Raw genomic sequence first — 25,198 nt, 5'->3', positions numbered from 1 at the left:
TATACATTTTATTTTATAAATCTTGTATATATAATTATTAAAAAAAAAGTATAATTGTAAGACTTAAATATTTAATCTTTTGTAATTAAATGTATTATTCATAAAAAATTTCTCTATTGCATCGTATTTCTTAGCCATAATATATTTTCCTATAAAGTTCATTCACTTATAATGTATGTACAGTATGATATACTGTAACTAATACTAAAATTACTCGATTTAGCCTCATTTTAAAAAAAAAGTTCTAAAAATATGCAATCCACTAACTCGACTTTGACTAAAAAAAAAAAATATTCAAATTGTATGCGAATCGAAATCTAACCTTGTAAAATTACGATGCAATGGTGAACTCTCTTACATACTTTATATATTTCAGGCTTCTATTTTTAATTCCGATATTTTTAAATCCGATATTTTTAAATGATGGGCCGTTTTACAAATTTAATTTGCCGATCCTTTTGGATTTCTTATAATCCAATCCATGTTCATAAATAAAATGGATCTGGTTATGGCATTTTGTATTACATTTATTACATTAGTGATAAACAATGATTTGATTAAATAAAAATTTAAAACAGCGAATATCCAAAGACATATTATAATTCTTTCACTTATGTAAGTGATATAGCTAGTTACTGTATTTTGGACCAAACTGACACATCTTTTGAAGAAACATCTGTGATAATATTGATTTATCGGTCTGAATGTATCATATAAGAATAAAAAAGTTTTAGTAATAATAACTGATAATATTTAATTATTATAATGTGTGAAATGGTGGTGGTATGGTGCCGTGGATTGGTAAAGTCTGAATCCATTAGATCAACTCAATCAGATTTTTAATTTGTGAATCTGAGACGTCTACTCAATTCAATCCAAATGAATTTGAGAATGCACCCAAATAATATGAAACTATGGTAACTTTCACACTGAACAGTTTAGCAGTTTTCTCTTTTATCTATTTTTTCGTTGATCGCTAAAAAAAACATTTTCTATCATAAGATGAAAGATGGCTTAGAGTTGCAAATAATACTTTTTTATAAAAATTTTGTCCGAATATTTCCGTATCTTCATGCTCTGTGAAATCTGCGCTACACGATCGGGTATATGATCAACCCATTGTTACGCGGCTATACATAATTCCGAAGAACTGAATATTTAACACGACATACAAAGTTCGTCTAAGAAAACTTTTAGAACTTTAAAATCAATTAATTCAATTGATTATTAATCTTGCTGTATCCAGGAAATTCAATACCAAAAATTTTGTGCAATTAATTTTTACACAATAAATTCAACACCAAAAAACCGACTAAACGCTATTCGGATTTGCGGACTTTTAATTTGACCGAGATTTAGTGAGCTATATGATTGGTGAAAATGGCTGCCGTGTGATCCATTTTATCTATAAATTTACACGAAAAAAGATTTCTTTGAAATTAAAATTTTTTAATTGTTGGAATTTTCTAAAATTTACATTTTTGGACGTCCTATGCCGTGGAACTGTTACCACTTTCTTTTTTCTTATCATTGTATCCAAATTCGGATAAATCTTCGCGTAAATGTTACGATCAATCAATATATAAAGATCGTGTTATTTATATGCCGCCATATGTATGACACATAAATTTTGTACTGCATACATTCTTACAAAAAGTTTCATTATTAAATAATTATTATTGGATATTGTATAAAATTTAAGGGACCGAGTTTGAAAATTTGGAAGAATTTACGATTTACGAAATCGTCATATACTCATATTTTCTTTCCTCTTTCCTTCTTTCCCATTTTTTTTTTCTTTTTCTTGTGTGAGCCACACTCTTTAAAATCTTATATATGTAAAATTGACCGATTGTATCAGTCAATTTCAGTTTCCTGGAGAAACTTTGTACAAAATTATAAAAATTATTCTTTAAAATTTGTTCAATAGAAAAAAAAGTAAAAGAGAAAAAAAAAATGGTGAAACCGCTTCATGAGCAACCAAATTTGTTTCGCCGAATAAGAATCTTACAACTTTCAACAGTTATAATTATTAGCTTTTTAGGTAAAAATAATCTTGTCATTTTTTATATTAATTACAAAGTCATTAAAAAAAGAATTTTGTTTTTATGGGCAGAAATTATACAAGTGATCGCTTTTATTGGAAAACTTAAAGATTCTAAACCTATTACATATTATTTATCTTCTGCAACGTGAGTTTATAATTTAATTTCATTTTTCTGAATCTGATGACTTCATAATATGATATAACCCTATGTTCTCTATCTCGCTAGGTTTAATTTATACGGCATTAAGCTATTGTACCATATAGTAATTTTTCTTACTTTAATGAGCACCAGTAAGCCTTTTTATGATTTTAACATACATTTCGTAAATTATAAATCAAATACAACTTCAATATTATTTCATTCTCGTCATAGCATATTATTTTGCGCGATTCTCTCACCGATGGTATCATGGACCTTATCAAACTGATATCTATGTTGATCTGTAGGTTTAAGTTATCAGTATTTAATCACTTTATTTCAAGTTTTAATCATAAAAGCTAAAGTATTTAAAATTTATTGCCTCATTCTCAGCGTGATGTTTTATTTGTGGGTCATTTCTGGTAAGTTTTTATATAGATGGTTTTCCGTTATATTATAAAGATTTATGTTTATCCCTTCCTTTCGATAGGTTTCACGAACGTATACCCATTATTAAAAGGAATAAAATGGGAATGCGCAAATGAAGCATTCGGTTCAAATATAGATTTTTTAATGAGAGTAGAATGTGATGGATATCTTTTTAGTACAATATTTGGATGGTTTATGATACTAGAATTTTTTACAAGTACAATATTGTATTTAAGATTATGGAAGACAAGAAATTGGTGGGATAATAACAATACAGCCGTTGAGGATGGTGAATCTGAGAAAGGCATAAATTTGGGAACTGATGAAGTAATATTTCTTTTTTTTTCGTTCCGACGACTTTAAAAAGTTCATTCTAACATAATTTCTATTTATAGGAGACACCATCCACAGAATCCACTAAAATTTCACCTTATGAGCAACATCGTCTTGAACTTGACCTAGGTCCAAGGAATTCATCAAATATTAATCTTAAACAAATTTTTTAACAAAATAAAATTTCTATGTACTGTATATACATCGGAATAGACAATTATACATATATTTATTTATTTATTTATTATTTATTATTATCTCTCATGCATACTTATATAGATTTGTTGAACCAAGAATTATTTATAAGTTGCATAATAAAAAACGATCATGATAATTTCTCCATTTGACCATATAAAGCATTCCTATTCATAAATGATCGGATTATATACTATATATATACAAGGTCACGTCATATGACAAATTTTGTACTTAATTAAAGCCTAATGCAGTTAGACGTTCGTTGCACACTACACAGTTATTATAAAGGGGCTAAGGGTCTATGAAAAAGATTCTCGCGATTTACGTGTTTTTTTTAATAAAAAAAAAATAAAAAAAATAATTTATTAATTTAATTCCAAAATTTAGTTTTATGTATTTTTATTGAAATGTTAAAAAAATTAGTTTTAAGTCCTAAATGTAATTTTGTATTTAGAGTTCTCCAAATTGCTGTCATAGGAGTAATTATGATTTTGGGTAAGTGGTTATTTTTTTCAAAATTTTGATTCTAATTCTATTATTTAATAAATATTTTGAAATTTTTAGAAATCGTGCAATTTATATACTATAATGCATTCTTTGTGAATCGATTAAGATGGTCATCATCTCATTATTTTAGCACTGAATTGTAAGTTGAAAATTATCATTTTTTTCCTGTAATTTTAAAAATTACTTTATTAATATGATTTTGTTTAAAGAAAAGATGTTTATGGTTTAAAAAGTTATTACACATTTGTTATACTTTTTACTTGGATTGATACCGGTAAGTTCCTTTTTGGTTTAAATTCTTGAATTGTATCTATATTCTAATAATTTCTTTTGCAAGATAGCTCTATATATCGGATTATTTCATAAATTTCGCGCAAAATCGGATAGTAACATATTAAATATTATTAGCGATATGTACGTATAATATTCATTATTGAATTTCTACCATCTTGTGGAGCAATTATTTATCATGTTTTATTTTTTTTATTTAGTTTCTTTACTGCTATGTGGCTATCAGTTGGTAAGTATTTTTAAAAATTGATGGTGGGAATCTTAATTGATTTTTAACATAATGATGGACCAATTTTTTTTTTCAGGTTTAACAAATATTATTCCATATTACAAATCCACTGATGGTTTGAGTTGTCCAAATTATAAATTTTATTCAACAGAAGGGTATTCAGAATTCGGAAGTTTATGTCAAGCATATTTTGGTAGTATGATTTCAAGTTGGATAATGTTCTTTTTATTTAGTATTTCTACTTTGTTTTCATGTAGAGCATATTATGTAACTTCCAAAGAATTAGATGTCTAAAAGGATCGCATATTTCCTTTAAAAAAAAAAATGCTTAATTGATATTTATTAACAATCAAAATTTACTTTTTTTTACTAAAAAAAACATTTCTTTTTTAATATTAGAAAGTTGTATTTTTAATAAACCAAAAAATTTTCTTTAATTTCACGTTCGTAATACTATATTAATTTAATCTAATTTTGGTTTTATAATAATGTTTTAGATACAAGGTGGGATTATTGCGGTAGATATTAGTAAGGAATCATCATCATCTTATATCAATACCATCATATATATATTAAATAATGTGACTGATGAGCGTTACCATTCTTACCATTTAAATGATGGTAAGTGATTGCAGATGTGGTGTTGTGTAGTATTACAAATATTGGCAAAAAAAATAACAAAAATTAAAATTATACTTTAATTTAATTTGAAATTGGATCAAGTATTCGTCAAATAGTAGATATAATAATTCACTTGAATCTTACATTATTTGGAAGCTGCATTGTTTTTTTTCTATTTTTATAATGTTAATAATAATTCAGGTCAGAATGTTCATAGGTATCAATATTAAAATTACAGATGAATTTTTGCAACTTTCATAGTTCAATTTAACGAAATTCTTTTATTTACCAACTGATCTTTTTGTGTATTCATCAAATTATTAAATTATTACTAATTACGGGTTTCATTCACCTTTACTTGATCATCATCATCACATTTTTTCCCCATAAATAATAACTGATTTTTGCGTCATGAACATAAGAACATAAGATCATCATCTTTTTTCACGAAAGTGTATGCTGTTTGGTTACACAATCTCGATATTATTTTTTTTCAATGTTCCATGAAGAAAATTTTATGAAAGTAATTATTGTTCTCGTTTTTTTTAAAAAAAATATGCTATACTGTACTTTGTTTGTTCGGATCCTGTGCCTTTAACTTAAAAGTAGTTTTATGCAGTAAGGCCGGACATAGAATAAATCTTAAAATTAACTTTTCTTTTGTTTGCAAGCATTAGAATTGTTAGTTTTAGATCTCTTTTATGTTCGAATTTCAATTTAAATGAAATATTGATAAAGGAGGAGATCAAATATCTTTTTACAAATAACTAATAATTTTATTTAAATTTTGGTTTGATTTAGATAATTTAATAAGAAGGATTAATAAATATCTAATAGTAAGTATATTTTTATTTATATTTATTTGTTTATTTATTTATTTTTTTTCTTTATATAAATATACGCTTTGTCAAGAGCTTTTTAAGTTAAAGTTATCCTTAGGAGGTGGATTATGCAAAGCAACAATAAAATAACATTTTTTATGGTATTTTATATACCACCAAAAACCCGGCAAGAATATCTTATAGTTACGATATTTTTGTGAGGATAGATGTTGACATATATTATTCATAATAAATTATTATTATTATTATTAATTTTATCAAAATATTTAACAAAGTTCTTTTCTTTTTTTTTTCTTGATTAAAAAATAGATATTAATGAATAATGGTATAGGATGATGGTTGAACTATTTCCTCTCAAAGATTTATCGTAAAATTTTTTTCTTTGAAAAAAAATTCCATTTTGGTCACAATTATTTTCTCAATTTTTTGGATATCCAAGGATATTGATGGTCATGACTTCTTTTTTTTGTTTCGGAGATGTTGATTTAATCAAGATAAGGTAGGATCGATCTTTTAATGGTAAAGGATTTTCTAATTATGAAATATGAATACTCAAAATATTTCCCATTACAGTCAGACCTCCATAATTGCACACCCCTTGGGACCATATGCATAATTTTCAAAATAGTGCATTTAAAGAGGGTGTGCATTTATAGAGGTAAAATAATTAGAGATCATATAAGCTTGGGACTGAACCAGAGGGTGCATTTAGAGAGGGTATACATAGTGGGTGCAATTATGGAGAGTGCAATTATGGAGGTCTGACTGTATATATCATTATATATTAATTTCAGATTAATAAACACTTGTATTAGTAAACTTATAAAAGAAGCTGTGGTTTGATATTACGAGTAATTGTTCATATGAGTCAAAAATGGTCTTTACAAACTTCATCAAATCGATTGGCATAGATCTAGTGACGGTATCGGGTTTCTTAGTGAGAATGAATTTAGACAGAGAAATTGCCGGTTTTGGTGCTGATGGTTATTTGAAACTTGATAGATGAGTAGTCACACACTAAGGGTCCTTTCTAGTTGAGGAACATTGATGATCTATGGATCTATGTTATAATACAGGAATGAATATTTGTGCGGCTTAACATTTGGTGGATTATGAAGGTTAATGAAAGGTCTATATGGGACATTTCAGTTCATCTAATTTTAAATTACGTTTAAATACAACCCTTAATTTTGTTACTTAACGAGGTCTATTTATTTGAAATTATGGTGAAATCCTTGCCGTAGGGTACAATTAATGATATTATGATAATATAGGAGGAAAATATTATTCATCTAGAGCATTAATAGGATATCCTTAAATCTACGGCTGGTTTAAGAGCAGAGTGTAGAAGTTAGGGGTTTAATATTGTAAAGGCGCTTGAATTTTCTTTTTAATTTAAGAATAATTTTAATGATTTTATCGTAGTAATAAGTATACTGATAATGACCGAGAAAGGTGATAATTGCTTTAACTTGTTTCAGCAATTTGTGTGACTGCTACAGGAACTAGGAACTTGGATAATAATATTAGGGTTATATTATGATCTAGTATCATAGATTTAATTAATTGGATTCAAGTTATTTTTTTAGATCAGGCATTTGAAAGTTTTTTTTTAGAAAGTTCTACTACTCCTTACAGCACTTCAAATACTAAAAATGCAATGTTTGTTCAGCAATTTGTGTGACTGCTGCAGCCTGCAGGTACTTGAATAATAATATTAGGGTTATATTAATTATGATCTAGTATCATAGATTTAATTGATTGGAATCAAGTTATTTTTTTTAGATCAGGCATTTGAAAGTTTTTTTTAGAAAGTTCTACTACTCCTCACAGCACTTCAAATACTAAAAATGCGATGTGTTTGTTAGCTAAAATCACGTAATAAGTAATAATAATTAAAGTAGTAATAAATTTCTTTTGAATATTTCCTTTTGTTGAACTAAAGAATGTATTATTACGTGCAATGATAATACTGATGTATTTCTGATTATATTAAACAATAAAATTAAAAGCTATTTAAGATTAAAAAATGTTAACTTCGTGAATAAGTTCAATGCACCACTAATAATAATAATAATAAAAAAAGTTAATACAGTATATAAAAAACTTTATAAAATAAGAATTTACTTACTTCATCATTTCCTCCCAATCTTTCATTATGACAAACAACTTCTTGAAAGAGATCATTTCCGATAGTAAATTGAACATCATGACTACGTAAAAATTCAACTTGACCATTTTTTCGACCATTCTCATCATACATTCTTTTAATATTAATATTAATAATATCATCTGATTTTAAATACCCTCGATAATTTTCTAATTTATTATAATTGAACTTCCAAGTTGTTTCTTCTCCACCACAAATTACTAATAAAACAACATTTAATTAATATTAACTTTCTATTATAAAAGATAAACAAAATTATATTTTAATTTATTACCTTCTGTATGTTTAGTTGATGGAGATTTGTAATAACAATAGATACCACGACCTTTAGTATTATCATACTGATAACCTTGATAACGAATTCCAAGAAAATTTCTAGATTTAATATGTTGTAACCTTATAAAAGTATCAGCATAAGTAGCTAATTCTGTATCAAATTGAATTTTCCATAAAGAATTTGGATCAGGTTCTACACCTCCCGCAAAAACCTAAGCAAAAAAAATATATAAATAAATATAGTGAATATAATATTAGATATGATTTAAAAATTGATAATACAAAAAAAAATATATATATATGTATATATATATACCAATTGTTTCCCACTTCCAGTTGTATAACATAAATTTGAAATTGAACTTAAATATTTTCCTGTAGAAGTATGTTTTAATGCCACAATAGATTCATTCCTAATTAATTTTGATTCTTCTAAAACTATATTTTCAAATTCTTTAATTAATTCATTAATTGAATTTACATTTTTCATTTTATTATAAAATTCATTTGAAATATAATCAAAATGATTATTAGGTAATGATTTATAAAGATATTTTTTTTGTTCTTTTATATCATTAATTTCAGCATTATAACATAATTTACGAAAAGTTGAAATAAATTTTGAAGTATCACCACCTTTTCTTTCAGGATAATATTTTAATGATTGTAATTTTCTTTTATTAGTATTCTTAAAAACTTCAAAAGAAATATCATCTTTAAGTTCGTTACGAAGTTTTTCAATATCATTAATTTCGGTTGATGAGAGTTTGATAGTAGGATCTATTAATGATATAACAGTTTTTAAAAATCCTCCATAATTATTTTCCCAAAGAGAATTATATTTTTTAATATCGTTTATCCATTCATCTGGGTGAACATTTCCATCATATTTTGAAATATCCATTTCTTTTTTTAATTAAATGTTCAAGTTTGGAAATTTAAACCTTTTAAAATGAGTACCAATTTTGTAAATATGGTAAACTTTAATGCACGTTCATGTGATAATCTGTACCATTACGCATCCATTACATTTCGCCTTTTCGAAAAAATTACCTTCTTGACCCGTGTAACCTTATCATCACCCCTCTGCATAATATAAATAAATATTTTATAGCAAGGGGGTCAGTAGGGTGCGATGATTTATGCAGTGTTGATTGGGTGAGGCAAGTCAAGAAGGTAATTTTTGCCGCCTTTTTACGCTTTTCACGTCGATGTCGACATTTGCAAGATGATTAAAATATTTTAAGATTTAATAAACGTCACATTTAAGGATAATGATTAAAAGATGCATAATATTAACTGTCTGTATATTAGCTAGTCAAAAACTCGATACACAAAATTTTGTTTTAAATATACAACTTATTTTTTAACAAAAGATAAAATAAAATAATATAATATTATTAATATTACATCATTTTCTCCTAATCTTTCATAATGAACGAATAAACTTTTATTTCTCATAGTAAATTTAAACTTAACTTCATAATTACGTAAAAATTCAAATTGATATATTTCGAGTATTAATAAATATCACCCATTATCATACAATTTCTTAATGCTGAGATAAATAGTATCATTTGATTTACTGTAAATATTCCTGAATAATTTACTTCCTTTTACTTAATATTTTTTTGGTTCCGTTAGCAGCTGATCAAACGTTTTCAAATTCGATTTGATTGGATTTAGATCCAATCCATGTTCACAAATAAGGGGATTTTGGAAATTTAATGGAATGATGGAATGATAGAATGGTTAAATCCAGGTTGATCGACTCATATGGATCTAGCGTCAATTGAATTTGTAAACGCACCTATGGAGATTTGTAGTAATGTATAATTATAGTCAATCGCTTAATTCGACACGTTGTAATGTTATGGAAATATCACTATAATCTACTAATTATTTATAAACTTAATTCTCCATAAAGAATGTGGATCAGATGGTGGATTTTCTTGCAAAAATCAGAGATAAAATAATATGGTTGTTTAGTAAATTACAACTACAGTCTGACCTCGATATAACGAACCCACGATATAACGAACTCTTGACTTACCGAACTTTTTTTTAAAAACCGGGTTCATATTATTTAAAAAAATCTCGATATACCGAATTTCATATAAACTCGATATAACGTATACCGAACTTTATGATTTACCGTTTATAATAAAGCATATAAAAAAAATTCTTTATATACCGAACTTGATCACGTGGTTGAAATTTCACATAATTTATACTGTTAAATCTTAATTTCTAATATTCGTTAATCACGTGATAACTTTATATACCGAACTATACTTGCTGCCCATATTAAATGGGATGGGAGAATCCCCTATCCCATCCCATCCTTATCCTACAAACCCAAATTTTTAAGAGATTTACCGATCAGATTTTAATGAAATTTATATCTTTGGATTCGTCTTGATGCAAGGAATTAAATGGTAGTGAAATTGTATTTCTAAAATTAATATTGATAAAAAATGTATTTTTTATACTACTGTATATATTATTTAAAAGTAACATGTTAGCAGTTAGTATTCAGTAATATATCGATTATTTTATTTGAATTAATAATTTTGATGATATTTGATATTGTTTTTTTAGATTAACAATTAATTAATTCCTGGTTTGTAAATATTATTTTATTAAATATTTATGCAATAATAATAATATCTATCAAATTATATATTAGAAATAAATAATCAAACTTTTTTTGATGAATTAATAGATAGGTTTAAGTTAATTCAAAGTTAAATTGTAATAAAAAATATAAAATAATAAATTGAATAAATATATTTTAAAAACTTTTTATATTAAAAGTAACCAATTATTGCTTGCTTTATACATGTTATTTAATAATATATATTATAAAATACATTTTTTATAATAACTTAGTCAATATTAATGTTGGGAATATAATTTCACTGCCATTAAATTCCTTGCATCAAGACAAATCCAATGATATAAATTTCATTACATCAGGAAATTTGTTTAGGCGTAATTTAGTGTAATATTTCGAAGGTGATGTAAAATTTCGAAATATTACACTAAAAACGTAATATTACAAAAGTTTACGCTCTTAAATTTGAATAATTATAGTAATTTAAGAATATCTCGCTATCTACTGATACAATCAAGACGATCTATAGCTCATTGGAATCAGCTCATCAAGACGGATCGAATGGTAGTAAAATCGCATTTCTACAGTTGATAGAACGCTCTATAGTATGCAGTAAAGTTTTAAATTAATAGAAAGTCATCTATTAAACGTAAAGATACGATTTTACTACCATTCGATTCGTCTTGATGAGCTGATTCCAATGAGCTATAGATCGTCTTGATTGGATCAGTAGATAGCGAGATATTCTTAAATTACTATAATTATTCAAATTTAAGAGCGTAAACTTTTGTAATATTACGTTTTTAGTGTAATATTTCGAAATTTTACATCACCTTCGAAATATTACACTAAATTACGCCTAAACAAATTTCCTGATGTAAAATCTGATCGGTAAATCTCTTAAAAATTGGGGTATGTAGGATAAGGATTTAAACTAAATTCTGAGAAAACTAAAATATTACGGCCGGAATTATGTAATCAGCATAGAAATTTCCTTTTTTGGAATACTTGTAAAACCAAATCCTCCATTTTTTGTAACAAAATTTCCTTTTTTGGAAGTTTGTGTAATGTCACGTAATAAGTGGCCAATGGAGAAATATTACACAAGTATTTGGGATTTGAGATGGGATGGGATATGGGAGGGGAGGGGATGGGAGGGGATTTTAAATGGATGGCAAGTATATACTGAACTGCTACTGTAAAACTTATGGAGTTCGGTAAACAAAAAAAATTTACATACCGAATTTCTACTATATAATGAACTTTTGCCCTTGAACCGCGAGTTCATTATATTAAAGTTTGACTGTATATACAAAAATCATATCAAATCGATGCTTGATTTGACTTGCAGAAATGAAACATTTTTCTTTAACAAACATGTTTTAAAGTTACATTTTAATTAATTATATTTGATTCTTCTAAAATATAAAATTGATTATATAGTAAAAGAAGTATACTGTTAGGGCATCATGCCTAAGTGTTTATGTTAATCACTATGACTTTTGGTTATTATAAGGGCCATAATGGGATTTTTTCTCGGCATTTTTTTATTCGGTCATTTAACTCTTGTATACTAACAGTACATTTATTACAGGATTACTAAAGATCAAATAATTTAGTAATGTGACTATAGCAATCACAGATAGATAATAATGTATTGCAAGCTTTTCTCATTTATTCCTTAATGCATTACTATATATTACTAATAGAATTTGTTTACATTTTGTATTACATGAATTTTTTTCAAATACATTTATTCTTGATCTATTTTATTTTTGTGAACTTGAGTGCAAGTTAGTCAAATCCATCATGAGATTAATTGTACCAAACAATACAAAATTTGTTGCTGTACCTTGTACAAATCTATGTTGAAATTATTTGGTATTCCCTGAGACACACCTTCAGGAAAACCATTGAAAAGTAAATTTGAAGGTATATTTATTTAGTAGTTCAGCATCCCAACAGCCATACAAGCAGGATCGTTAGGCTGTAAAAAGCCAATAATTCTATCATTTCGTATTCCAGTATTATTAATGATAGTTACTGCATCTTGATGGAGAGAGGCACAGTCTCAAACGAAATTATGAGGTTTGGTGTTGTATTTTGTACTGCTACTGTGGCTGGTGGGTTTGATGCATTTAGTGTCAGATTTGAGTTTTAGTTATTATGTAGATAAAGCATCGAGACCATCGCAGCGTACCATTTACTTGACATGTGAAACATTTTAATCAAAAATAAACTTGAATAAGATTATTTTGTACAGATGCGAAAAAAATTCTCTGCCATATTATCCAAACTTCTGAGAGATCCCGTTTTCCCTATTTCTATAACTATTCTCAGTCGCGATACATATCCAGTTCCAGATGACAAAACATGCCTTAGTTCAACTGCAATATTCACTATTGTTGGTAACAGTCATGTCTAGTTTACTATAAACAGCAATTACTTATCATAATAGTCAAGTTGATTTGAAATGTGGCAATCACACGTCAAATGACCAAAAACAGGCAAAAAAAATGGCACGAATTGCATAAACTATTCGCAAATTTGTATAAACTATTTAAAATAGTATAGGTTAATTCGCAAATAGCCAAAAATAGCCAAAAATAGCTAAGAATAGCCAAGAATAGCCAAGAATAGCCACTGCTTTTCGTGCCATTTTTTTTGCCAATTTTTAACATTTCGACCTGTGAATAAGTCCTAATTCATATTTGTACAACAATTGGACGGCTAATAAATTCATATATCAGAATTTTTAATTTTTAATGCTCAAAAATTTTAAAAAAATGTGAAACTTAACATTATTTGCCATCCAGTGGTCATACAGACAAATTTATATTTATTGGATTTATCACACTGAGACACGTCGAATTACGCTAAGATCATGTCTATAGGATTGATAGATAGCTTGATAATTCCAATTATTAATAAATCATTTAGAGCAGATTAACGTGTGATCTATCAATGCTAGAGACATGATCTTACCACCATTTAACGCGTCTCGTTGAGACGAATCTAATGATATATAGCTCGACTTTGTATGATCACTAGATGAACGGCTATTCGATTTTTCGCATTTTTATAAAAAATCAGATTAAACTGAATTGAACCGCCAGTTTTTCAGTTCTAATACTCGAATCAAACTGAACTGAATTTTGAGCCAGTTTTGGATCAGTTTCCCGGTTTAGCCCGAACCGTTAGGAGCTTTACTTATAGGGCTAAAAAACATCTTATGTTATTTGGGAAAAATGGGATTGGACTAGATAAAATTAAGCTAGTCTTATATAGCGCAACTGAGATTTTAAAACTGACTAATGCACAAATCCAAAATGTCATAGATTAAGTAAAAAATATACTAGTGATCATCAGAGCCATATGACTAAGGTTGCTTGCCAAAACCTAGGGGTTTAGGCAAGATGGCGTTTTGCTGAAAAGCAAAATTCTGCCAAAACTATATTAAAGTTATATTAAAAAACTGGTGAAACTTTGGAGAAAAGCGAAACTGCTGAAACTTATTATAAATGCTGAAACTACCGAAACTCTGCCGAAACTATAATAAATCTATAGTAAAATTTTGACAAAACTAATCGTAGGATTTTTGAAGAGGTTTAGACAAGCAATTTTACACAAAATTTTAATGAAAACTAATCGTAGGATTTTGAAGAGGTTTAGACAAGCAATTTTACATATGGCTTTAATAAAAAACTGATTCATGGGGAACGATCAGATTAAGGTTGAGGTAAGTACATCAGCAAATGTATTATCTGTATCTTCCTCCAGTCAATCTAAGTCAACTTATGACCGATCCTATTTTTGCAACAAGACATTGGATCAATATCCTAATTTATATAGAGAATTTAGTAGTGAAAATTTCAATTATTATGGAATTACTGATAAGACATCATGCCCATTATGCAAGTTAGGCCATGATGATAATGAAAGCATAGAAGGTAGATATAAAGCTGGATCCTATTTTATTAAATGTGAACAGCGCGAAATTGAGATAATTGCATAGTCTCATTGCTTTACAATAGTCTGGATTAAAGCTCTGAACAGGTCAGCCAAATTCAAATAACCTGACCTGACCTGACCTGAAATTCAGGTCAAGTATGAGATTTTTGAAAAAAATTCAGGTCAGATATGAAGATTGATCTGACCTGATTGACCTGTTGACCTGAAACTATTGATTCTACTATATAATAAAAGTGAGTTGCAGTATTGAGATTCACTTTTTTATATTGATTTTATATAATAAAAGTGAGTTGCAGTATTGCGATTCACTTTTTTATATAGATTCTATATAAAAAAAGTGAGTTGTGGTTAGACAAAAAGCCTGCAGATTACGGGAGGTTCGGGTCGGGTTACCTAGGTTGCGGCAAGAGAATTTTTTCAGGTCAGGTCGAATTCACGGGTAAACCGTTCTGACCGACCTGGCCGTCCAATGCATTGCCAAAGTATTCATGTCACTTCGGGTAACTCAGGTTACCCGAAGTTTTATTATTAAATATTTCAATTAAAAAACGTTATGTAACGTTTTATTTATTAATTATACAAAAAACGTCAGGTTCGACGTTTTTAATTAAAAAAAAAGATTTTTTTTAATTTTTATTGAAAAAACGTCGGGTCCCGGCATTTTACTTTTGTTTTTATATATAAAAACGCCGAAACTATTTGTTTCAGCATTTTTGTTTCGATCTTAGATGTAAAAATGCCGGAATCATTAGTTCCGGCGTTTTTCATTTTGATTTTACATGTAAAAACGCCGGAATCATTAGTTCCGGCGTTTTTCATATTGATTTTACATAAAAAAACGCCGAAACTGATAGTTCCGGCGTTTTTTTTCAATTTTACATGTAAAACGCCGAATCATTAGTTCCGGCATTTTTCATATTGATTTTACATGTAAAAACGCCGAAACTGATAGTTTCGGCATTTTTTTTGATTCTACATGTAAAAGCGCCGGAATCATTATTCCGGCATTTTTCATTTGATTTTACATGTAAAACGCGATGCTAGTTCTGGCGTTTTTCATGATTGATTTTACATGTAAAAACGCCTTAAACTGATACGTTCTTATTGATTTTCATTAAAACGCGACTAGGCATTTTTTTTTAATTTTACATGTAAAAATGCCGGAATCATTAGTTCCGGCATTTTTCATATTGATTTTACATGTCAAAAGCAAACTGATAGTTCCGGCATTTTTTTTTTCAATTTTATATAAAAACCGGCCGAATCATTAGTTCCGGCGTTTTTCATATTGATTTTACATAAAAAACGCCGAAACTGATAGTTTCCGCTTTGATTTTACATAAAACGCCGGAATCATTAGTTCCGCATTTTTCATTTGATTTTACATAAAAACGCCGGAATCATTAATTCCGGCTTTTTCATACTGATTTTACATAGTAAAAACGCCGAAACTGATAGTTTCGGCATTTTTTTGAATTTTATGTGGTAAAAACGTAGAATCATTAAAGTTAAAACGGCATTTTTCATTTTGATTTTACGTGTAAAAATGCTGAAACTATTAGTTTCAGGCGTTTTTTTTGAATTTTACGTGTAAAAATGCCGGAATCATTAGTTCCGGCGTTTTTCATATTGATTTTACATGTAAAAACGCTGAAACTGATAGTTTCGGCATTTTTTTTTCAATTTTACATGTAAAAACGCCGGAATCATTAGTTCCGGCATTTTTCATTTTGATTTTACATGTAAAAATGCCGAAACTATTAGTTTCGGCGTTTTTTTCAATTTTACATGTAAAAACGCCGGAATCATTAGTTCCGGCATTTTTCCTTTTGATTTTACATGTAAAAACTCCAGAACTATTAGTTTCGGTGTTTTTAATTTATTTGACCCAAATATATGTCGGGTCAACGGGTCGGGAATCGGGTACCGACTACTAGCCCGGCCCGACCCGCCGTGTCGAGGTCGTAAATTGATGACCTGACCTGAATATTTCGGGTCAACCCGTCGGGTCACCCGATCTGTCAGGTCAGGTTGCGGAGCTCTAGTTGTGGTATTGCGATTCACTTTTTTATATTGATTTTATATAATAAAAGTAAATTGCGATATCGCAACTCTCTTTTTTATATTAATTCTATATAAAAAAAGTGAATTGCAGTATTGGGATTCACTTTTTTATATGATTTTAATATAAAAATATTGAATCACAATATTTCGAGAAAAAACGTTGCGAAAACATTTTTTTTATAATATTATATTAAAAAAATGTTTCGTAACATTTTTTTTTTTGATATTTCAATAATAACATTGCAAAAACATTTTTTTCATAATGTTATATTAATAAAAACATTTTGCAATATTTTTTTCAATATTTTAATAAAAAACGTTGCAAAAACGTTTTTTTTTCCATAATATTATATTAAAAAAAAAAAGTTTTGTACCGTTTTTTTCCAATACTTTAATAAAAATAGTCCTGAAATTTTTCAGGTTTCAGGTCAGGTTAGGTCAAACAGACAACCTGATATAACCTGACCTGACCTGACCTGAAAAAAAATTTCAGGTCAGGTTTATCAATTAACCTGACTTGACCTGACCCATTTGGAACTCTAGTCTGGATAACTCTTTGGATAATAATCTATCTGGGAATTTTAATCTTTTTTTCGAATGAATAGGTCTATATAAGAAAAAAGTGATTTAAATTAGCTCACAATCATATAAAATTAAGATATGTTCAAGACTGATAAAATACTAACCTCCAAATATCTGGATTGGCATGCCAAATTAAGTGGGTTACCAAGCATTTTGACAGATAAGATTCGGTCCAGCTTATACAAAAAATATAAAAAAGAAACTGGGCATAAGCCATGGCAATTATCAGAAGTACATATATCAGAAGTCATAAATTCGAAGTCAGAAAATAAAGTATCCAGTTTATCTTTTTCTGAGCAATATGAAGAAAAAGGGCCTATCATCTTCAAAGCCAAACCTGATCCAGAATTAATTATCAAATCCATTTTAGAGCACTTCTCATACTTGAAATTTTAAAATAGTTTTAGAGGGATTGATAATTATAATTTTGCATCACCTCAGCCATGGAGCTCACCATTTCCTATTTGCGATAGAAAATATGGGAATTATGGATTACATGGAGAATGGTACGGAACAGAATATTGTCTTACTTGCTTCACTTCAAGCAATTCGCGATTGTGGCTTAGACCAGTCATGTGAGATCAATCACCTCAGTTATACCATGGGTGTGGGATTATAGATCCTGAAATGTGCAGAAGACATTTGGTAAAATTCTTGCTGAGCTTTTAGTTGTTTCTTTTTTCCAAACCCACATACATTGTGCTGTATATGTCATTGGAATCTTAGCCGGTAGATCACATATTTCTATTGGCTGGAAGTGAGAAGAGTCTTCACGATTATTATATGACACGGTATAAATAAAAAAAAGCTAGAATAAAGAAATATCATTCGAAAAAATAATCATGTATAATCATAAAATGGCATCATATACTCAAAGTCAGTCCCGCATCATGTAATTTATTTTAGCTTAATGTATTGCAAATAAAAAACATTTAGGCCACTAAGTGATCCGCGAAATGTAGTCAATTATTTTTCTCGTAGCGATTGTAATAATTTTTAGACTGTACATACTAATTTTTTATTGCTTGAGCGTATATACAGGGTAATTTAGGAAATCTGGATCAGCAAATTATTGGGCAATAAGATTGCCAGCGAAGATCCAGGGACTTTTATTCTCAAACTTTTTTGCATATTCTCAAAATTATTACGTATATTATTATTAAAAAAGGGCCTCTTGATGATCCTTACATATGGATAGTATTAAGTTAATATACATGCTGCCCAAATTATTTTGGGATGCCATAATTATAATTTGGGATGTCATAATTCATTCGGTTTATATATAATTTACTATGTAAAGTGCCAAAATAATTTGGGATGCCATAATTGAATTTGGGATTTTACTTATAATTACAGCAGTCCAAAATAATTTGGGTGGCATGTATATAAGTTAAGGAGAGGCGGTTGATCAAATTTTTGTAATGCAATCATATTAACGTAATTTTCTCACATATCGGCAAATTTGTTCACCTCTAATTAACATGTTTATTTTAAGGTACTTTTGTTATACAAATTATTACATATGGCGCAGTAGGACCTGAGACGAACATTAAAAAAATTTTATTTGGTTTTATTAATACAATAATTTGATAAATTTGATAAATAGTTCTTTTAAGCCAAAATATAATAAATATTATTCTTAGCAATACTGATAATATCTGTTATGGAATCTCACTTTATACAATAGCTTCTAAATCTTTTTTGTGTAAAAATCAATAATACATATGCTTACAATTTGTTTGAATATAAAAGTTCCTATTTTGTCTACAGCAAGATAAATAAGAATTAATAATATGTTTTGAAAAATGCAAAAAATGGACAATTTTATGAAAGTTATTATAAAAAAAAAAATTTTTAAATATTAAATGAGTCTTAGAATACTTTTATAAATATTCATAGCTATTGTGTTTATATAAATTTTTATTTTACTTTTTGTTTTATTAAAACATACTTACTTTCTAATAATACACATTAAAAATACTATGCAGGTTAGAAATAGGTTTTTTGTTAATGAAATGGGTTTTTTTATGTCTATTTTATGTTAAATAATTTAAGTTTTGCAAATGTAAATTTTTACTTGACTTATTATTTAGTCAAGTGATATTCAATCAGGTGATTTCATGACATTACAAACCAGTTTTGGGTGACGGATATTATGAAAATCATTCAAAATTTAGCATTATGCAAAAAGAAACAAATCTGCCGATATGAAAAGTGTATAACAAAATCGATCCTGTGAATTATATAAAATGGTGATGTCCCTGTTAGTGAATCCATTTATCCACCTTGTGCAAATAAAAAAATGAAAAAATAAGTGAAACATTTAAACTTACCATAATTTACATCATTGATATTATCATCCAATCAAACAAACGAGTATATTCTGTAAGGTATATTGGTTTTATTGCTCGGCTAGCTTCTTGAAACATGACATCACGATGTTAATCAATTTCTCCGCCTCTATAGATGTTCTAAAATAAAATGGACATATTGCTCTTTTTGTTATATATCAGCTTTGCCGAGAAAATCACTGACCATTATCACGCCAACGGCACAGCAAAAGTCTGGCGCAGTATATCAAATAATTTTTCTGGCATAAGCATATTCACGTGCCAAATTCTTGAAACTTTGCGCAGTATCGTTCCAGAGATAACTCAAAAAAAATCAAGCAATCAATTCCTTGTATATAAGGCGGAATGGAATTATGCGAAAATGAATTGTGATGGTAAGTGTAAATTGGTAATGTTATCTTGTATTATTTTTTTTTTGCCTTAGACAAAACTTCTGTAAATATAGGTGTGAAAATTTATTTCGGTATTCTAGAGTATGGTGGTGAGAATCTCGTAGTTAGTATTAGTAATAGGAAAAAATCAAATAGTATAGAAATTTACAAAATGCCTGAGAGAGCAAAGAAATAACTTGATGCTTGGGACTTGCATTAAATGGCCTAAGATCTGTGTACTCTCTCCCTCTTTAATAGCATCATATATTTCTATGCAATCCTCTATCATTTTCCCAATTTGCTACTAATCTGAAATTATTAATAAAGTTTTGTACACTTTGAGTATTGAATTTCTTGTATTTTTTTAACTGTGGCTGTTCAAGCAATAAATTCAATTTCACGAGACGAAAGATCTGTAAGATAAAATATTGTAACTTTTCTTTGATTTTTTGTAAAGGTTGGCATTTCAGTCACGGTATACTGGAAAACATCATGCAGAGTAATGCCTTAAGCACGCATGCAAAAGGAAATTCCTGCAGAATGCTTCCAAACATCTGACACAGGAAGTAATTGCCGTATGCCAGTAGGTATACACAACACAAACCTGGACACTAACATGCAGGATAATGCCTTGAACACGCATGCTCAAAGAAATTCTGCAGACCAGCACCAAACATCTAACGTAGGAAATAATGGCCATACGCCAGTAGGGAATGCGCGTGAAAGAGTTTTCGAATAATAACACGTCTTGTTAATCTGGAGCGAAATGAAGGACTATGTATGACTATGCAATGTGATACAATTAGTTCATTTAGTTATACTTGTACTCCGGACTTAACAATCAGCCAATTAAATATCTAATATATATATTATGCGTATTAAATGAGTGCGTGTTTCTTTCTGTAAATGTAAGAATTAAGTTTGAATCACTACTGAATGATTACTTTGATCATAACCCACAGAAGGAATGGTTGATTATTAATGCCCTGCGATACATAGAGTCAAAATCTGAACCATTATTTTCAGATACAATCAATACTTTCAAAGATGATATGTATTTGTTACTACAAAGTTTAGGTGGCAAATGCTATGTACACGAGTTTGCCAAGAAGAAAGTGAAGAAAATTCTGACAAATTATGATAAGTCATTCTTTTCAGCCAATATAAAATGTTTTATTGATGAAATTGAACTAAAGAATGAAAAAAAGGAGTTTCACACATCGATAAGTTGAAGAGTTAAACCTAGGAGAATAAAACATTATAATAGTCTTACTGACAATCCTATTAGAAGCATCGTACAGACAGAATAGCAATTGAAGATTTGCGCAATGCAACAAACATAACATCAACCATTGAATATGACTCTGAAAGGAAATAAGATCTTAGGGGAGAAATAATGGATGGAGTTGAGGTTTGTTGATATCATTATGTCAACATAAATCGTATTTTGTCTCAGTTATATATTTATTTCTTTTATCTCTTCTCTTCTCAAGAATGGTCAAGTTATTTCCGAAGCTGTACAAGAGTCGAGTGATCTCAGTGCGCAAAGTTATGATCAAGAAGATCAAGACCTGTTGCGAAATGCAAATACCCTAGGGAAAAGGGAAAATGCAAGTGATGCTGAAGAAGAACGAGTATTAAAAAGGCAATATAATTGAGTCCGTTACACCACGATGACAACAATCACTACAATAATCACTGCGACGGCCAGATAACCTTATTATTGAGTCACCTAAATTTTTGGAATTCAATCAGCACTCTATCTTTTATGGAGGATTGCCGAATTATGAAGAGGGCATAAAGATTGACCCAGAATTAGTATTTAAAAAAACTAATGAAATTATGATTCCTTATTTTGAATGGTCTTTTAATTATGATTCTTGGAATTGTTGGACATTAAAATCTGGTTCAGTAGTTGTTTCAAGATAGCAAGGTTAAGTAATGAAGAGTATATCGAGATACAGAGCTTTACTAAACGCCCAAGTATACAAGTCCTCCAAAAGATATTATTGAACTTTTGAAAATAAAATCATTAAAATCTTTGGAACTTGAAATAATAAAGTTCAAAAGAGACAAATTAAAAGCTCATCTCCTGAAAGATATTACTAGCCAGAATTCTAGTGAAGAAGATCTTATTTTGGAAAATATTAAGATAACGTGTTCAATATTAGATCCTGAAGATCCATTCACTGCTTTTTTTCACGAAAGTTTTATCTTTATTCCATAAATATATTTTTATAGAAGATTCTGTTATGCAACAGCTAGATGTTTCAGAGGCTGATTACAGAGGTTATCTGATACATCTTTGCTTAAAAAAAATACTTGTCAGCTTAGAAGATCGTTTATATTATCATATGTAAGTAGCTTTTATTTGGGGTGATACTTGATGTTTGATGTTTGATAAATATTGTATACTGACATAGTTTTATTTAAGGGGAAAGTCATTTTATCATCAGTTAAATCTTGTAGAAGTCGACGAAAATGTACCAACTCTTATGAGCAAAAATCTAATGGTGTCTTTACCGTAAAATTAAGAAAATTATTAATGGAAGTAGGCCACTTAAAAATGAGTGGAGGATATGGGCATAAAGATATTCCTCGTTCTACTTGGGATGGATGTTGTAAGCTACCGATTGGTAACTCTTATATGTTGGAAGAAATTGGTAAGCAGTTTCGGGATGGTTCTCCTGAAACTTTTTCGAAGTTAAGAGTTTTTTCGTTATACACCTATGGAAAGTACTGTATATAGCGGGCCACAGTACCCTGGGTATCTTGCAAAAATCAGGGTTTGACCCTGTACCCCAGGTATTAAACAAAGCCTAAAAATTCCATTTTTTGCGAATATCTCACGATCTACTAGTCCAATTTGAACGATCTTTTTTTTATTTTGAAGAGCTCAATGAGAGCTATCAAACAAAGAAAGATGGCTCAAATCTGATCACTAGATAACGAGATAATTGTAAAATATCCCCTCGGGTATTATACAATTCTATGAAATTTTTCAAGGGAGGTACTATGCATAGGGGGTACTATGGCCTGCGATATACGGTATTTTTAAAAAAATTTTTTCTTATTTTTCAATAATTTTTTATTTAACTTCCTGCATTTTATAGAGGATCGTATTGAATTATGGCAAATGTATAACCCGTCCTGCGGTATTTTGCAATACGAACGATCATGTAAGTCAATTGTACCAATTTGTTATGAAGAACATTGTAAACATATTTTCGATTTCGTTGTCCTCCTTTGGGATCTCAAGATACAGTATGTTGTATATGGCTTATAATTATTTTGTAATACTTCGTCATTACCTTACCAGTCTCTTGTACACAGTGTGGATTATTGGAAACTTCTAACACAATATTTTAGCTGAGAGATGAACATAATGATAATTTGTTTGAATCATCAAAACTTTCTGAAAGTCTTCCAGCGTATCCATTTATACCAAATAAAGATAGATACAAAATCGGTATTAAAGACGCAAATGAAGATAGTAATCTTGATAATTCTCCAATTCGATCTGGCAGAAATGATAAAAAATATTTTGAATCGTGAATATTACTTGTACCATAATTTTATTAATTTAGTGAAAAAGATAATCATATATGATGTTGAAAAATACTTGTATTGAGCTTTTAGAGATATTTTATACATGTGTACAGTATGTGGGATGTGTATTGTATTTAACAATGTATATGCATGTAATTGACTACTCTTATCGTTAAATTTTAATAAGTCCTATCTCTTTAAAATGTTCCAGAATAACTACAGTATATGCGGATTTTTGTAATGCTATATACCAAGAACAATTTTCATCACAGAGTTCTCTCGCTCTTGAGCTGGTTACATATTAATCGTTTTTCAAGGTCTTCCTTATTTTTGTTCTCTATTATAGAGATGGGAAAGAATAAATGTACGGGAATTACTGAAATGGACGTGAGGATCAATCACCTGAGTTAATATCTGAAAAACACACATATTATATTTTTTTTTTCTAGCGCATACATTTACCAAGGTGTTTTGCATATACACGTAAGTGCCAGTGAAAAAAATTTTGGATGAGACATTACATAGGAGTATTCTGGTTGTGACTACACATTTCAATGAACGACTCAGGATCACAAGCTAATCGTATTTTTCATGTAATTCAGAAAAAGATGAATAATTTATACTTTCTTTTTTGGCTTTGAATTTATGAAGGCGCCCAGCAGGACCCCGCTTACTTCTAATAAAGGTCTCCGGGCAAAATTTCAGATTTACTAGTAATTTTACCAACCTTTCTTATCTCATAATTTTACCATATATATATAGTGACCTTTTAAAATTATATTAAATTTTACCTTAGATTTTCAGAGACCTAAATTTTTTTTAAATATTAAATAAACAAAATATTTTATAATCATTACAATAAATTTTAAAAATTTTTTATTTTTACTAAGTTTAATTCTTATTCTTTAAAGATAAATAACTTTTATTAGTAAAAAAAGTACTTTGAATTACAAAAATACTATAAAAAAATCTTAAAGACACACATCTTTAACTTTACTTCGAAACTATTATTCACTTACTTTCTTTAAAAAAATCTAATTAATTTTTTTTTAAAAAAAATAAATTCGTAATTGGTATTATTATGAAAAAATGCTCGTACCCCATAAGTATTAATCCAACTGCTATGAAAATATTTATCTAAATATTTTCGACCTTGCCGAACAACTTTACTTAAGCATGAAAAAGTGATTTCATTTGACCAAAGTGCCTAAATTACGCCCTATAATCACTGATCGGGAAAATAAAAAAAAATTAAAAGTGCGAAAATTGCTCGTATTCCGTAAATATTAAACTAATTCTTATGAAAATTAATATTCAGGTAGTTTCGACCTCGCCGAACAATATTACTTAAGCTTAAAAAGGTGATTTCATTTGACTAAAATGCCCAAATTACGCTCCGAATTTAATAAACAAAAAACGTAAATTTTAAGTTAATATTAAAATAAAAAAATGCTCGTATTCAATAAATATTACTCCAACTGCTATAAAAATTCAAATATAAGTAGTTCGACCTTACTAAACAACTTTCTTAGATAGTAAAATATGATTTGATTTAACCAAAGTACTGAAATTAAATTCTGAAGTTGCTAATTGCTGTACGAATTTTTATA

At 28.5% G+C, this 25,198-nt stretch overlaps 8 protein-coding genes across 8 annotated transcripts; 7 read left to right on the top strand and 1 right to left on the bottom strand.

Annotated features, from left to right (window-relative positions):
* Nucleotides 1-1,956: 1,956 nt before the first annotated feature.
* OCT59_013704 (uncharacterized protein) lies at nt 1,957-3,121 on the top strand (the record flags this gene model as incomplete). The annotated part of the gene is made up of 7 exons (XM_066141683.1): nt 1,957-2,044; nt 2,117-2,192; nt 2,274-2,338; nt 2,421-2,490; nt 2,580-2,608; nt 2,677-2,942; nt 3,011-3,121. 7 exons carry the CDS (start codon nt 1,957-1,959, stop codon nt 3,119-3,121), a joined length of 705 nt encoding a protein of 234 aa, XP_066001796.1.
* Nucleotides 3,122-3,463: 342 nt separating this feature from the next.
* Nucleotides 3,464-4,609, top strand: OCT59_013703 (uncharacterized protein). Its single transcript, XM_025314644.2, has 6 exons — nt 3,464-3,641; nt 3,711-3,792; nt 3,863-3,927; nt 3,995-4,067; nt 4,145-4,173; nt 4,250-4,609. Exons 1-6 carry the CDS (start codon nt 3,554-3,556, stop codon nt 4,465-4,467), a joined length of 555 nt encoding a protein of 184 aa, XP_025184629.1. The 5' UTR covers nt 3,464-3,553; the 3' UTR covers nt 4,468-4,609.
* Nucleotides 4,610-7,658: 3,049 nt separating this feature from the next.
* On the bottom strand, nt 7,659-8,996 carry OCT59_013702 (uncharacterized protein; the record flags this gene model as incomplete). The annotated part of the gene is made up of 4 exons (XM_025324723.2): nt 8,399-8,996; nt 8,081-8,294; nt 7,768-8,006; nt 7,659-7,697 (listed from the first exon to the last, which is right to left on the bottom strand). The coding sequence occupies exons 1-4, from the start codon at nt 8,984-8,986 to the stop codon at nt 7,659-7,661; spliced, it is 1,080 nt and encodes a 359-aa protein (XP_025184630.1). The 5' UTR covers nt 8,987-8,996.
* A 5,415-nt stretch (nt 8,997-14,411) lies between these two features.
* Nucleotides 14,412-14,714, top strand: OCT59_013701 (uncharacterized protein; the record flags this gene model as incomplete). Its single annotated transcript, XM_066141682.1, has 1 exon — nt 14,412-14,714. One exon carries the CDS (start codon nt 14,412-14,414, stop codon nt 14,712-14,714), a length of 303 nt encoding a protein of 100 aa, XP_066001795.1.
* Nucleotides 14,715-17,395: 2,681 nt separating this feature from the next.
* On the top strand, nt 17,396-17,713 carry OCT59_013700 (uncharacterized protein; the record flags this gene model as incomplete). Its single annotated transcript, XM_066141680.1, has 1 exon — nt 17,396-17,713. One exon carries the CDS (start codon nt 17,396-17,398, stop codon nt 17,711-17,713), a length of 318 nt encoding a protein of 105 aa, XP_066001794.1.
* A 2,843-nt stretch (nt 17,714-20,556) lies between these two features.
* On the top strand, nt 20,557-20,778 carry OCT59_013699 (uncharacterized protein; the record flags this gene model as incomplete). The annotated part of the gene is made up of 1 exon (XM_066141679.1): nt 20,557-20,778. The coding sequence occupies one exon, from the start codon at nt 20,557-20,559 to the stop codon at nt 20,776-20,778; it is 222 nt and encodes a 73-aa protein (XP_066001793.1).
* Nucleotides 20,779-21,435: 657 nt separating this feature from the next.
* On the top strand, nt 21,436-21,968 carry OCT59_013698 (uncharacterized protein; the record flags this gene model as incomplete). The annotated part of the gene is made up of 3 exons (XM_066141678.1): nt 21,436-21,450; nt 21,533-21,673; nt 21,795-21,968. The coding sequence occupies 3 exons, from the start codon at nt 21,436-21,438 to the stop codon at nt 21,966-21,968; spliced, it is 330 nt and encodes a 109-aa protein (XP_066001792.1).
* A 323-nt stretch (nt 21,969-22,291) lies between these two features.
* On the top strand, nt 22,292-23,594 carry OCT59_013697 (uncharacterized protein; the record flags this gene model as incomplete). Its single annotated transcript, XM_066141677.1, has 5 exons — nt 22,292-22,395; nt 22,509-22,702; nt 22,789-22,844; nt 23,153-23,218; nt 23,409-23,594. The coding sequence occupies 5 exons, from the start codon at nt 22,292-22,294 to the stop codon at nt 23,592-23,594; spliced, it is 606 nt and encodes a 201-aa protein (XP_066001791.1).
* Nucleotides 23,595-25,198: the final 1,604 nt, after the last annotated feature.

The sequence above is a fragment of the Rhizophagus irregularis genome, chromosome 21 (assembly GCF_026210795.1).
Source record: "Rhizophagus irregularis chromosome 21, complete sequence".
Taxonomy (NCBI): Eukaryota; Fungi; Glomeromycota; class Glomeromycetes; order Glomerales; family Glomeraceae; genus Rhizophagus; species Rhizophagus irregularis.
Note: the sequence above shows the minus strand (reverse complement) of the source record. Positions and strands in the feature narration are given on the sequence as shown.

Coding starts and splice junctions, on each gene's coding strand:
- OCT59_013703 (XM_025314644.2), top strand. CDS start 3,554: ATGTTAAAAAAATTAGTTTTAAGTCCTAAATGTAATTTTGTATTTAGA. Junction 3,793..3,862: donor CATTATTTTAGCACTGAATT/GTAAGTTGAAAA, acceptor TTTTGTTTAAAG/AAAAGATGTTTATGGTTTAA. Junction 4,068..4,144: donor TTAAATATTATTAGCGATAT/GTACGTATAATA, acceptor TTTTTTATTTAG/TTTCTTTACTGCTATGTGGC.